The sequence below is a fragment of the Acartia tonsa genome, chromosome 11 (genome assembly GCF_053477335.1).
Source record: "Acartia tonsa isolate MP-2025a chromosome 11, ASM5347733v1, whole genome shotgun sequence".
Taxonomy (NCBI): Eukaryota; Metazoa; Arthropoda; class Copepoda; order Calanoida; family Acartiidae; genus Acartia; species Acartia tonsa.
Window position 1 is genome coordinate 25461787 of NC_137270.1, and position 14210 is coordinate 25475996.

General features: G+C 31.8%; 1 protein-coding gene across 10 annotated transcripts; it reads left to right on the plus strand.

Annotated features, from left to right (window-relative positions):
• The first annotated feature begins 1475 nt into the window (after window positions 1-1475).
• LOC145332882 (suppressor of cytokine signaling 5-like) lies at window positions 1476-12007 on the plus strand. 10 transcript variants are annotated; one of them, XM_080177984.1, is made up of 13 exons: window positions 1476-1692; window positions 2767-2860; window positions 3327-3403; window positions 3568-3651; window positions 3958-4010; window positions 4205-4284; window positions 5149-5252; window positions 6300-6362; window positions 6757-8040; window positions 8794-9004; window positions 9242-10705; window positions 11329-11581; window positions 11775-12007. In XM_080177984.1, the coding sequence occupies exons 1-9, from the start codon at window positions 1610-1612 to the stop codon at window positions 6800-6802; spliced, it is 684 nt and encodes a 227-aa protein (XP_080034110.1). In that variant the 5' UTR covers window positions 1476-1609; the 3' UTR covers window positions 6803-8040; window positions 8794-9004; window positions 9242-10705; window positions 11329-11581; window positions 11775-12007. The 10 variants fall into 10 exon arrangements, with proteins under 10 accessions (XP_080034110.1, XP_080034108.1, XP_080034112.1 ...); XM_080177982.1 differs by having other exon boundaries at window positions 11344-11581; XM_080177986.1 differs by having other exon boundaries at window positions 11344-11581; window positions 11891-12007.
• The last annotated feature ends 2203 nt before the right edge of the window (window positions 12008-14210 follow it).

The following is a 14210-nucleotide window of genomic DNA, read 5'->3' on the forward strand; positions in this document are numbered from 1 at the left end:
AAATAAATAAGATATGTGGAAATCCAGAAATATAAAGAACTGCTTTAAATCAATTTGACTGCTATGGATGTTATGTACCTGAATTTACTTCCTAAATTTGATAAGAATGACAAGAAAAGTCAGATGTCTAGCTTTAATAGCAGCTGAGAAAATCCAATGTTGATAATTTTGATATGGACAGTTTGACTGACAGAAATACAAAGTAAATTATATATAAGAATCGCTACTAAAGCAGAATGGAATTATAGAGAAGCTTTGCTACTAAAAATATATATATATAATCTTTAATTTAGTCAAACTTAGATCCTTCTTCGTATCCCTAACGACGTAAGATGTATTCTTACTCCCAACTGCTAAAACAACTTCAAAGGGAAAAATGGGAAGTGGGGGAAAATGGGGGAGTGTTTCCGATTTTTTATGTCAAAATTTATAAAGTTAGCTTTACTTTAAAAAGTCTTTTATTTCAAAAATTTTGACACGAAAAACAAAAATTGCCTCTGTTCGACTGTAATTTTATATTTTTCTAAACAAAAGCTGTATTACATTTTATTCGTTGAAAAAATTCCTAAATCCGTTATTACGCCCCTTTTACTCTTTCTTTCCCCTTCTCTTTAAGAATCCTCTTTGTCATAGGCAAAGAATATATATAAATATACAAAAAAAGAAAAAAAAGTAAGAATTAAAAAAAATATATATATTTGTTTATTATTTATTATTTAAGCTGAACATAAAGTAAAATTAATCAAAACATTTTTTTCAATTTTTTTATTTTTTACAGTTATGGTCTTCTATATACTTTTATCTTTGCCACCCTTCACTTTTTCATTATTCGCTCAGCAACAACAAAAATTTAATAATTAATGCAAATTTATTAAATAAATTGGAAATTTTTACAATGAGTTTTGTAAAATTAAGCTTTTTTCGTTATATTTATTAATTTTCGTTAAATGTCAATGTAGTTTAATATGGTTTTATGCCATAGTTTAAGTGATTTAAATTTGAAACAAAGAAAAATTTAAAATTCAAAACTAATGTGTAAAACGTTAAAATTCTTTATATAATTATTTTATCTTTATTGTAGAAGGTTTAAACGGCTTTATTTTTTCATTCATTTTAAGATATTTATTTATATATAAGTACTCATTTAAGAAGGTACTATATAATTATAAAAAAAAATCAATATAATTACAACATGAACCTATTTTGTTTAAATTATAGGTGGAAAAATTAGGACACTGCTTTTGTTGTTCAGCCTCCAAATAAGACTGAATAATAGTCCCCAAAGATTGTAACAGTACTCGAATGATCGTACGTGTTAATAATTAAACTTTGTTTACCAGTATAATTTACCCATGTTCGCAGAGTTTTAAAATGTCAAATATAAATGCTTTCCTATATAAAACTGTCACATTTGGCGATTTATTGAAAATACCAGCCAAATCTACTTTAATTGCCGTTTTCATGACCCATCACTGTACTTTTTTATATTTTGTTTTATTTTTAGAGTAAAACCCCCTTAAAATGGTTTGAGCTGAGAGACACTGCGTAGAGACTCGAACGTGTGACCACTAGTCCCTTGTGCGTGTCTAACCTCACTCGTAATCACGTGATGAGTGAGAAACCATGGTTCAAAAAGAACCCATTTAAATTCATCAGCTCAAAATTCAAGAAGAAACCGTGCACTTGTAATATGTAAGTATTGTTGTGGTTTTTTATATTTACTCCATAGAGACGTTTACGATCGGTGGGGGTTTTTATCCCACTCAAAACTTATTAAAATTCATAAGATTACTCCCCTCGAAGCTTTGAAATCCCTCATTTTACACCCCTTAAATAAAAAGCTTTGACGTCCCTGGTTGTCTCAAAGGTTCATAAGCATATAGAGGGACGAGGTACAACTAGTAGCCTAGCTTGCAGAGTTTCGGATCCGCATTGATTGTATGCGGATACGGATTTGGTCAGTGCGGATCCGTATCCGGATCCATGACAATAAAAATAAAATCACCAAATTTTTCAAAAAAATTTTATTCTTTAATTCGAAGTCAAAAATACTTTTAATTTTCAAGTCTGAACCTAAACCTTAAAGATTGGCTCTCATCAAGAGAATGTCTGAGATTTTATATAAATTTAGGTAGATTTTTCCATTTTACCCGCATTTTTTTGAGTCCAAGGATCCGGATCCGGATCCTTGGACTCGAAAATATGCGGATCCTTGCGGATCCGGATCCGAAACTCTGCTAGCTTGGAATCATGCTGACATCCAGATGGACTACTAAACATCACTTTTAAATTAGTTAACAGCATTCTATCTTTCACCAAATTATTGTATGATTATGGCAGGTGTCTTACTTTATTAATCTTTTATGTTTTTTGTAAATTAAACATGATTTATTGCGCAGAAGATGTTTTAATAGGTATATGATATTAAATGTTAAAGTAAAATGTTCTGATGTTTCATAATATCAAAACCATGTGGTAGAAAATGAACCTTATATATGTCGACCTTGGTCCAAGCACCAATAAACTAAACGAATCAATAAATTGATGCTGCCGGATGCTCTTTACACACAAAAATAACAGTCTATCCTATATAGCAGCCGAGAAAACCACATTTCCCTATATAGTTAGGTACAGACAAATTGTAAATTATAGAGTAGCTTTGCTACTAATAAATCAATAAAAAACTACCTTGCCATATAGCGCAGATACAGATATTGAAAATAACGTCCATAAAAGACTTAAGCTATATTATTATTCTTGTTGCAGGGATAAGGGAAAGGTTGTAGCGCCGGAAGGAGTTATGGAAATTCAAGACGAGGATTCCAACAGTGACTACATGGAATGGAAACCACATACACAGGTATGGTCTCATTGAAGGTTGCTGGTTGGACTTATCTTAATTATAGAGTAGTTGAGCTACTAACAAGGGGTCTTAAGGGATAAGATATTGGTTAAACAATTGACACCTATATATGTACATCCCTAGTTATGATAAACAAAATGAATTCTTCTGAAGATTAAAATTATTGGCTGGACAATACTATACTAAGTACCTAGTAATTACCCAATGTTTTTGAGACAACGAATAAGATTACGTAGGTACTCATAAAACTTTGGGTACCACTTATTTACAGTCCAATGTCTTTATTTCTTATCACGTGTTCAAGTTTTCAAATCGTTAGTTTTTGGATTATTTGAATCTAAATTAATCTCTATATCAACTGTACTAGGTTGGTTATGCCAACAAGTGGCTGCAATGACTTCTTAATCTTATAATATAATTTATCAAGCTAGCTAGGTATTTAATTTTCTATCTTTTTATTCAGGTTGACTATCGTCACTACTTGGTGCCAGGATTAACCAAAATATTCTCCTCTCCACACTACTGGGGCAAAATGGACAGGTAAGAGCTAATTCAACCCGCGACTTTTTATTTATTGTTGCTGCTATGTTAAGCGCGTTGAATTGGTTAGGAAGTATTTTTGCAGCCTGGACCCCCCCCCCCCCCCTTAATAACATAATCACCATATTATTTTATGTTTTATCATTTATCATGATATAATTCAGGTATGAGGCAGAAAAAGCTTTAGAAGACAAACCCGAGGGAAGTTTTCTCCTGCGGGATTCTGCACAAGAAGAATACATTTTTAGGTTGGTTAACAAAAAACAAACAAAAACTTTTTTTTGTTACTTCATGCGGTGTTGTTGTTGTTGTTGTAGTCCAAAAAAGTATAGATAATATAGAGAAGTTTTTCATACATGATTGGATTTTTTAATCATTTAATTTATTACTTAAAAGCGTAGGTAGCAACTGTAAATAACTGAGAATTTTTTGTTCCTTTTTAGAAATTAACCATTTCACAAAATAAAGATCTTACAATTTCATTGGGCCATTCTGTTACTTAGGCAATAAATTAACACGGTACCTTTTTTAAACATATGTTTTATTTTTTTTAGTGTAAGTTTTCGTCGGTACGGGCGGAGTTTACACGCTAGAATAGAAGAATCAGGTAAATTAAGAAAAGAATTAAAGAAAAGATTTGCTACAGAAATAAGTAAATGTTCACTTTCGGATGAGAAAAAACTAGAACACCTAATCGAAATAAAAAAAAATATTACAAAGTTGTTGCCATTCTATAATATAATTGAGATTTTCTTGAAGAACAAATAAATGAGGAAATATTTAAAAATCAAATTTTTTTAGATCATAAATTCAGCTTTGATTGTCACGACCCCGGGGTGTTTCGGTCTTGGACTATTCCACAGCTTTTATATCATTACAAGGTTAGGTTATTAATTAGAAATTGGAATCCCGCAGGGTTTAATGTTAGGGTATTGAGGTCAAGGAACATTCCACAGGTAAGGATAATGATTAGAAATTGGAGTCCTACAGGGTTGAATGTTAGGGTACTGAGGTCAAGGAACATTCCACAGGTAAGGAAAATGATTAGAAATTGGAGTCCTACAGGGTTGAATGTTAGGGTACTAAGGTCAAGGAACATTCCAAATCCACAGGTAAGGATAATGATTATAAATTGGAGTCCTACAGGGTTGAATGTTAGGGTACTGAGTTCAAGTAACATTCCACAGCTGTTATATAATTACAAGGTTTGTATAGGTTAGGTTAATAATTAGAAATTAGAGCCCTGCATGGATAAAACCATAAATAGCCATAAATCAACACAAAGTTTGCAAGTGTTTAGTTTTCTAAGTTTAGACCACACTTGCTTGATCTTTTAAAAAAACTTAAATTATTTTCAAGTTAATTCATAGCTTTTGTCTTATTACATGGCATAAAAGGAAGAAGCAATGAAAGAGTATAGGTAAGAAAGAAATTTTAAAGATGAAATACTAACAGAGTTGATGTAAAAATGGACAGATAAACAAACATTGATATCATTAGGTACTTTCCTAAGTTGCTAAATAAGATAAAGATACAAAAATTTCATGCAAATGTGTTTTACTCCCATACGAAACGCTGCCATTTTTCAAAACCTCAAAAATCCATATTTTTTTTGTTAAAATTAATTTCTTCTCCTTAAAATACTGTCACATTTTTATAATTGTCATAAACACATCCATTGATTTTAGTTCAAGCATTCATCCATATACTTCTTAGGGTTTGATTCTTGTAACTTTTATTTTCAGGACCCGAATTCTTGCATGTTCTTTGAGCCGTTGTTATCCTGTCCTGTGAACAGAAAAGAACCTTTCTCTCTTCAGGACATTGCAAGAGCAAATATCTGTGATAGGTAACCAACCATACATGTACCACTTTTTAAATCACTAGCGGCACTTTAAATGTTTATTTTTATATTTAAAATATTTTATATTGCGTTTGACGTTTATGTTGAACTCTCTTTCTAAAATCGAGAACGTAGAGAAAAAAATTTTTTGGGGGCGATTTCTCTTGGGAGGGTGGTAATACCCTCCCCCAAAATAGTTATAAACCTTCCCGAGACCTATGAGATGCTACCCTTTTAAGGATAACCCGATCGGTTCAGCGGTTAGCGAGATCCTTCGGTACAGACACACAGACTAACACACAGACAAACAAACAGACAAACATCCTGTTACTTTAGTATAAGGATTAGTTCCCTATGGTCGCTTTTTCTTAGAAAATAAAAATACCTGATGAGTTCTGAAATCACTTTTCCCCCATCCTTTGAACTAGGGGGGAGAAAAAAATGAAATATTTTGCAGCCGAAGAAAAAAAGGGAGAGGTAGGTTTCGGGTAAAATCTGTAAAGGTTATGTGTTATAAGTTAAAAACAGTAGTAGAACGATAAAAATTTATGTTAACTTAAAATTTTTTTTTGTCTATAGTTCTTTTCAATAAGAAATACACATTTAGTGAATATTATCGTTCTACTACTATTTTTAAGCCTTAAAACACACACCTTTAAGGATTTTACCCGAAACCTACCTCCCCCTATATCTTGTGCAGAATGTACACTACTGTTTGAAGCATAATGTTCTTATTATAAATAACCATTGCAGTTGCTCTGAGAGATAATCCCTAAGCACCAATAATTTCGCTTGACCCTTGAATTTATTTTGTCGAGTTTATAGGTACCTAGTTTTAAAAATATTAACAAAAAAAAACAAATTTTAAGTGGAAATAATTTAATAACTTTTTCAAGAATAAAAGATAAGTTTATCTTAAAAAATTTAAGATCGTCAGACTTTTTGAAAAATAGCACACAAATATGGCTAAACAGTATTTACCCCAAGGTACCCCCCCCCCTTTTATTTAACCTGGTGAATGAATATTAATTAGTCATGATCTTTATATTTTAGGTTGCGCTCCTACTCGAGCATTGATAAGCTTGAGCTCCCGAAGGGGCTAAAGTGCCTGCTAAAAGGAACATTCTACGATTTAGATTTACATTTGTAAAGTAGTGAAGCTACTCTACAAATTTTTACTTACCTGTCCTCTTTGTTTGTCTGATAGTTAGGCAAATATATTCACGGATCCGTTTTTTAGATCTTAGTTGAAACAACATCTACTTTTATATGCAGAATATACATAAAAAATAGTTAATTATGAAATCATATTATAGACAGCTTCCAGAGGATATTAAAATGAAAAGGTTAAAACCTGTTTTATGAATTTTTTATTTTAATAGTCGTGGAAAATTGTCTGTAATAAGATGCTTTACATGATTTTTCAATAAGGCGGATTCGGTTTCGAAGCCATACCGAAGAAAAAAATTACCGCTTAAAAAAATTAAAATTGTAGAATGTGAAACTTTGTAGAGTACCATTACAAGCACAGGATTCGAACCCGACGTCTGGACTAGTCTTTCATCAACAAACCATAAGTCACAGGGATGCAGGGGGATAAGACAATGGCGATAAATTAATTTTCCCCATATTCTTATAATAAAAAACCTGCCTTTAGTGGCTAAAATATACAATATTGGGGGAAACAAAGCAAAAGATTAATTTATATGCCAGTGTTCTATCTTTTCCAATAATCCCCAAAGAAATATAAAGACCCTTTGAGGTGAAAATCATGAAAAATCATTGAAAAAATACAAAATTTCAAGTGCAAAAAGAATATTCACATGTTGGCAGTTTATGAAAAATTTAAATTAGTGAATTAAAATAAAAGGGGCATCTATTATTGTATTTGTAATTGTGTCAGTAATGGGATGCAGTAAAACAAACATCTAATTTAGGGTTGGGCCGGATATTCGGTCGATTCATAATGGAGGATATCCGGTATCAGGCCGGATATTGAAAATTGCCCGATATCCGGCAAAATACCGGGTATCCAATATCCAAGTAATTTCAATATCCAGTATCCGGTAGGATATTAAAAATGGCCGGATATCCGGCTCAACCCTACTCTAATTAAATGTATGTGTAATATGTAATCTATAAGTTGGACATTAAATCTTAAGTTGTCATTCAAAAGTAAAATGATAATAGCTAATTTTCATTTTCAATACCGTGTAATGCATTTCTTTAACAAGTTCTTTGATTTTTAGCAATTTCCTTCGACGTTGGACACATTTGTAGACGTAAGGCCATATCTATATATAGAGTAGCTGCGCTACTTAATTTTGAAATAGCTTTATTTAAGCCTAATTATGATTTGATGTCTTAACTTATTTGATACCCTATATGCTGGCATATTTTACGATAAGTAGGGTTTGGCCGGATATCCGGTTGGTTTTGCTGGATGCTCGGCCGGATATCCGTGTAGTTTCTAGTGCCGGATATCCGGGTAGTTTCTAATGCCGGATATCCGGGGTTGGCCAGATATCCCGCCGGATACTGGATATCCGACATTGGAAATCAGCCGGATATCCAGTATCCGGCCCAACCTTAAAAATAAGAGTATGTATATATTCTCTATCTACCTAACTAACTAAATGTATTTACAATAATCACAATGAAATAATTTTGTTTACAGTTGGAATAACTTACACAATCCTTTCTTATCTCTATGCAAAAATATACCTTTAATAAGAAGCTTTAATCATCAAATAATTTTATTAATTTACTGTATGTTTATTTATATTGAAATATTGTAGAATTAATTTACAATATCTATCTATCAATCTATCAAGGTTAAGTGGGTTAAATCGGTCAATGCAAGTATTTGGATATTTCATAGATTTAAAAATTGTGACTTTCACGAAAAATGTAGGGATTAGTCCAAGAAATATTCACATGATCCAAGTATAAAAGATGTGTCGCTATTTATTAGAAAATTGTAGGGTGGGAGGGGACATTGAACTGTTAATTGCATTGGTACTTAACCTCGTTTGCGCATTCGTTGACTCCAAAATTTTTGGTATTTTGTTTGGTCTGTTCCAATAGTTGTGTCCAAATTTTCAGCAATTAATTCTTTATCTTCAGAAGGCATAATTAAATTTTGTTTATCATCATTGGGAATGTGCATCAATTTATCTTCCCTGGGAACTTGTAACTTATCTTTTGTCACTTTGTGAAAAATCCGGGAGGAAGGGAGGGATAATTTGACTTTAGATTACATTGGAACCCAACGTGTTTCATCCACGTTTTCGTATTCGTTGATAAAAACAATGGGTACATTCAATGAATATTGATTGGTTGGTTCCAAACTTGTTGTGTCCAAACTTTTCAACCAAATAATTTGATCTACATAAGCGGTAATTTAGTTTATTATCATCATTTGGAATGTACATCTATTAATCTTCATCTTGGCTAAGGAAACGAAACACTTAAATTTTCAGTCTCATGTAGTTATTTAATATTTTTTGGAATCTAAACTTATTAATTCTACCGTTTTAAAAATAAGCATACTGTATTTAATATTCCTGTTAAAAGTATTATGTAATATATGTATATGTACTATAGTACAAGTAAAATTGATAGATGCATCTTATTATAAAACCTCCAATTAAAAAAAAATTAGGGGAATTTAACAAAAAAAGGGTTAAGGCGGCGAAAATGCTACATTTTGAAACCAGCACAAAGAAAGTTAGCCCAGCTCTTATAATGGGGAGAGGGTAAGTTGATTTTTTAAAGATTAATTAAGGGGGCAGAGGTAATTTATTTTTAAAAAAATAAAAATTTCGGGGGAGGGGTGTAATCATCCATTTACACCCCCCTTGAACGTCCTTGACTGTGCCAGTTGTTGCTTTGATACATTACAATGCCGAACTGTAAAGAAACATTAGCTGATTGAAAAAAAAAATTCTTGAGTGTTGTTTCAAAAGTTGGTACTTTTACCCTCCCTCTTTAAGTCATGCATTTCAAACAAAAGTTAAGCAGATATGTAATATGCAATAAATAATGTGTCTCTAGTAAAATGATCTTTAATATGTTGTAAAATTGTAATTTTATTTGTCTTTTTATCTAAGGCTTTATTTTCAAAGCGTAGATAAATATATAAAAATGTTTAAGCTTTAAGTATCCCATAAAAAGCATTTTTTTCTAAACTAAATTTTAAAAAAAAGTTTATTTTTATATTTGGTTACTAGTCTAAAAAAGTCAGAAATAAAATTTTCAAACTAAACATTTATCCCAAAAAAAGTCAATTAACATGATCACACGTATATCTAAAAATTTTTATATAATTTGTATATAGAAATGTTCGTTTATGTATATTTTTCATACAGTTTTTTTTCTGTTTTTGTAGTCATTATTTTTTGTGTTTATATTTTTTTGATAAAAATGTATAAATTCTGAATTTGTTTATGTTATTTTACAGAGGAAAATTAAGCCGTTTTGTAAAGATGTTTCCATTATGGCTTCGAAATTGATTGATATCCGCTGGATTAGAACCGGTTCTCAGCTATTCTGAAAAATAATTTATAGCATCGTATTACAGCCAATTTTCCACGAATATTTAAATTTTGGTCATAAGATTAAAATCAGTTTCGTTTGCACGGGCTTTCAGTCCCTCGGGGCTCGCAAAACTGGTTTAAATCTTACCATATTTCATTTTGATATCCGCATGTAGCTGTCTATAATACGATGAATATCCTTGCAGAAGATGAAGTTATAAACAGGTTGGAGTAAGAGATTTCGGAACCATACTCAGCTAAACCTAAACAAGGATGACAGCATCCATAAAAGCGAAGCTCTGAAACGGTATGACAGACGAACATTAACCCTTATGAAGAATGTTAGAACTGAATTTACAAAACAAAAATAAAAGTTTTGACAAAATTGTACGTATATTTGTTGCAACACTTCTTAAATACAGAATTCTCTTTAAGGACATACTGACATTTTTAGGACTTGATTACAGAGATGCTTCGCTTGTAATGTTGTGCCTTATTGTAATTGGAGTCAGTACTCCAAAAATCAATCGGATGATTATATTACAAAAAAAATGTTGTTAAAAAAGTTAAAAATCAACATGTTTAAAATGGACGTATGGACATTCTGGTAACGATTATAGAGTTGCTAAGCTTTCTAAATCGTACCTAACTACTGCAGGAAACATCATGCAAAGTTTGAAATCGATAGGACAATTCTAACTTGCCATAATTAACGAAAAAAGCTATCCGTTACGTAAGGACGGGCCGACCCTAATTGTAGAGAAGCTTCGCTTTTAAAAATGGTTACAAAGGGCTTACTTTTCCTGTATGTAATAGGTAATTTTTATTTTTTTTCATACAAAATTTTCATGATGTAATTTTTTTTACCGCCGGTTGTGATTTTATTTAAATAGAAGTGAGTAATTTTCATAATGGAATAAGGTAATATGGCACCAAAGAAAAATTCATTTTTCTGACAGTTAATAATCTTCTAGCTTAAATTGACCAACAACCCAATTGCTTTGAAAAAAAATCTATTATATAAAGAAGTCAGTTTGTTTTGTCAGTAGCCTAGATTAGGTCTTTGAATTATGCAATTTTTCATACACCCTCGAATAGAGCCCCTAGATGCTTGAATTATAAAGTAAAATAGCATAACACCATCCCGGAACCTATAATATGCTTCCTTAAAATGGAGAACTTAGTGGGTTCAGTAGTTATCGATATCTTACGCTACAGACAGGGGTGTATATTCTTATTTTTTCCCCTGCTACAATTTTTTTTATATTTTTCCTTCCTAGTTTTTTTTCACCAAGTAGGGGTGGGGGGAATGGAAAAAATGTTTTCATTTCTCTTAATTTTTACATTTTTCCCCCAACCACATATTTTTTTTTTTTTACCCCTCCCCCCCCCCCCCTTTAGCAGGGCCAATTTTGCAGAATATACACCCAGGCTACAGATTAACTTTTATACTTTATGTAACATGATACTGTTTTTCGGGGATAGAAAAATAATTTTTAAAATATTTTCTCTAATAAATTTAAAGAAATATATTTTTCTTTGAGAGCCATATTTCTTAGTTTTTCCACAATTTGATAACTACTTTGTGTTATGGCATTACGATAAATAAGTAATTTAAAAACCTGTACAGCTTAAATTTGATAGAAATTGGGGAAAAAATTAAGCTCTTATAGTGTAGATATATTACTTTAATTTATCTTAAATGCGATATTCTGTTGTAATAATTTTATTAAAAGTATTCTTCTGAAAACATTGAAGTATAAAAACAAACATACATTCACAATATTATTTAGAAAGGTATATTAGCATTTTCTTTTTTTTCACAATAAAAAATGTCTGTTATTAAAAAAGACATTTTTAGAAAGTTTTTGCATTGATTGCAAAAATTTTCAAAATTTGTAATGTAAAAATATTTATTCATACCTACATAAAATTTTCCGAAATCTAAATGTTTACCTACCTACCTATAATAATATCACATATATTATAGCATACATAGAAATGAATGCGTCATTTAGGTCTTTTTGGTACAAAAAGTTAGTGAATTATATATGAATTTGTTACGTTTTTTTAAGTTAGTCAACAATTGAGCATTGTACCAAAAAGTCCTATATGATCCTATCTTAAAATAACCAATACAAAAAGTCATAATGAAAAAAGCTTGTATTATTTTTACCTATGGATGTTAGTAAAATATAGATAATTCTGTCACTCTCTCTCTCTCTAATAATATGGTTTTGGTTTATTAAAGTAACAAATCTTCTCTATAACTTCATATGTCGATTTTTCATCAAAATCTATACATTATTACACAGTACCTCCCCCCCCCCTCCCCCCCAACCAACCATTGAATCATAAGATTTCAAATGCAGAATCTTGGTTACCCAGAATTGATTTTTCGGCGGCAGCTCCGGTTTCGCGTCATTTCTTCACTGTTCTTCTCCGTAACGCATTAAAGCGCAACTGGTTTGGAAAATCCCAGTGCTGTAACTAATTTTATGTTAAGCGAAACAGACCATGCTTCTCTCTGTATACAATATATTCTATTTACTAGTTTCTTCGCCCCTAGCAAGTGGTGTTAGGAGGTCTCATTCCTATTTAATTTGTGCTGAATTTACGTAGTTTAAACTAAAGCATAATAGGGAAGCTATAATATTAATTTTAAGACAAACTTACAGTAACACCTGTAAAATGTCAGAATGTTAAATTATGAGTCTAAACAAACTTGTAAAAAAATTGTTGCAAAATCTTAAAGATATGATTCTGTTAAAAGACATGATTACAATTTTTAAAAATCGATAGGACAATTCTAACATTTCTCAGGGAGTAAGGGAGGGGACAATGGGCAATTAATTCAATTTAAGAGTATTTGCTGAAAGACCGTGAAATCCAGATTAATCCAGAAAATATGGAGGAAATTGTAAAGGGAGAATAAATACAATACAGAAAATAAAACTATAAAGTAAGAAGAAAGTTCCAAGAAAAAGCATTCATTTGAAAATTATATTACCAGCACATCAGACTGACATAACCATTCTGTAATTAATAACTAGAAAAATCTCCCTGGAACCCATTCAACCCATAGCCCCAAAACCCAAAATTTAATTGGATTCTTAGATTGTTTATTAAACAAATATCACAATAAAGTTTTTATCTATGAAATGATATTTTCTGGAGAGAAACAAAATCTTAAAACCAGCCACATCATAACAAATAAAGTTTATTGATACTTGTCTGCAATATTCAAAACTAACAAACGAGATAGCGGCATTTGGTGCGCTAGTACCCAAAGTCAGCCAGAAACTGCTAAATTCTTGCACATTCTCTTTAAGCCAGTACCCAAAGTCTGAGACTCCTAAAAATTTAATATTCGATCCATTGTCCGTTTCCTTACTCCCTGAACATTTCTATCTATAATACAAAGTAGCTTGATGTCTGTCTGTCCGTCCGTCTGAAGCTTAAGATCTCGGTAACCACTGAACCGATTGGATTCTACTCTTCATGGTATATACCTATCGGTCCTGTGGTGGTTTTAAGCTATTTTTATGGGGGGTGGGACACCCCCAACCCCCCAAAAAATTAAAATTTACCCCCCCCAAAAAAAAAAAATTTCTTGAGAACACATTAGACTAAGAGCAGCACCAGTAGTAATTTTCTTGAGAACACATTAGACTATTTTTTTTACGAACTTTGTGAATTCGTTATTTAAACGAGAAAATGTTTTCCTGCTGGGTAGGTGCGAAAATTTGCGATCCGTTCTGCTGGGTAAGTATTAGAAGATGTAATTATACCTCTTGGGGCAAAGCCACTAGAGGCTAGGGGCGAAGCCGCTAGTATTTTAATAAAGAGCTATTCTTTACGGATGGATTGACCCTAATTAGAGGAAAAAGCCTCGCGTTCAACAACTGTTATAATTACATTAATAGCGCATTTTATTATTTATTACTTATTTTAAGTTTATTGAGAGTTGCCAAGCCAGTTAAAACATATGTAAGGAAGAAACAGGGATGACAAAGTAGCAGGATCTCTTTCTTTGTGTAAGCTACCTAAATATATCGGTCATAGCTCCACGCTCAAGTATATTATGCCTTGGCCCGCTGTCTCAAGGGAGCTACTCTACATTACCTCACCCTTGCCGAGTATGGCAGGTGTCCCATATTAAGTCATCGTAATGAATGACATTCTCCGCAGAGGAGCTTGGGATAACAGGGCTAACATTCTCTACACATAGACAAACATCCTGTTACTTTTATTTAAGGATTACAAAACTTGGTATCACTGCTGGAAGGTGCTTTAAAAATTACTTGATCTTGTGCATAGACCCCTTTTAGTGCATGGTATAGTGCTTCGTTTTGACATTAAGGGCCAAATATGGAAAGGTGACTTTAGCGATTTCCTTAGACGCTGCGCTCCAAAAATAAAAATT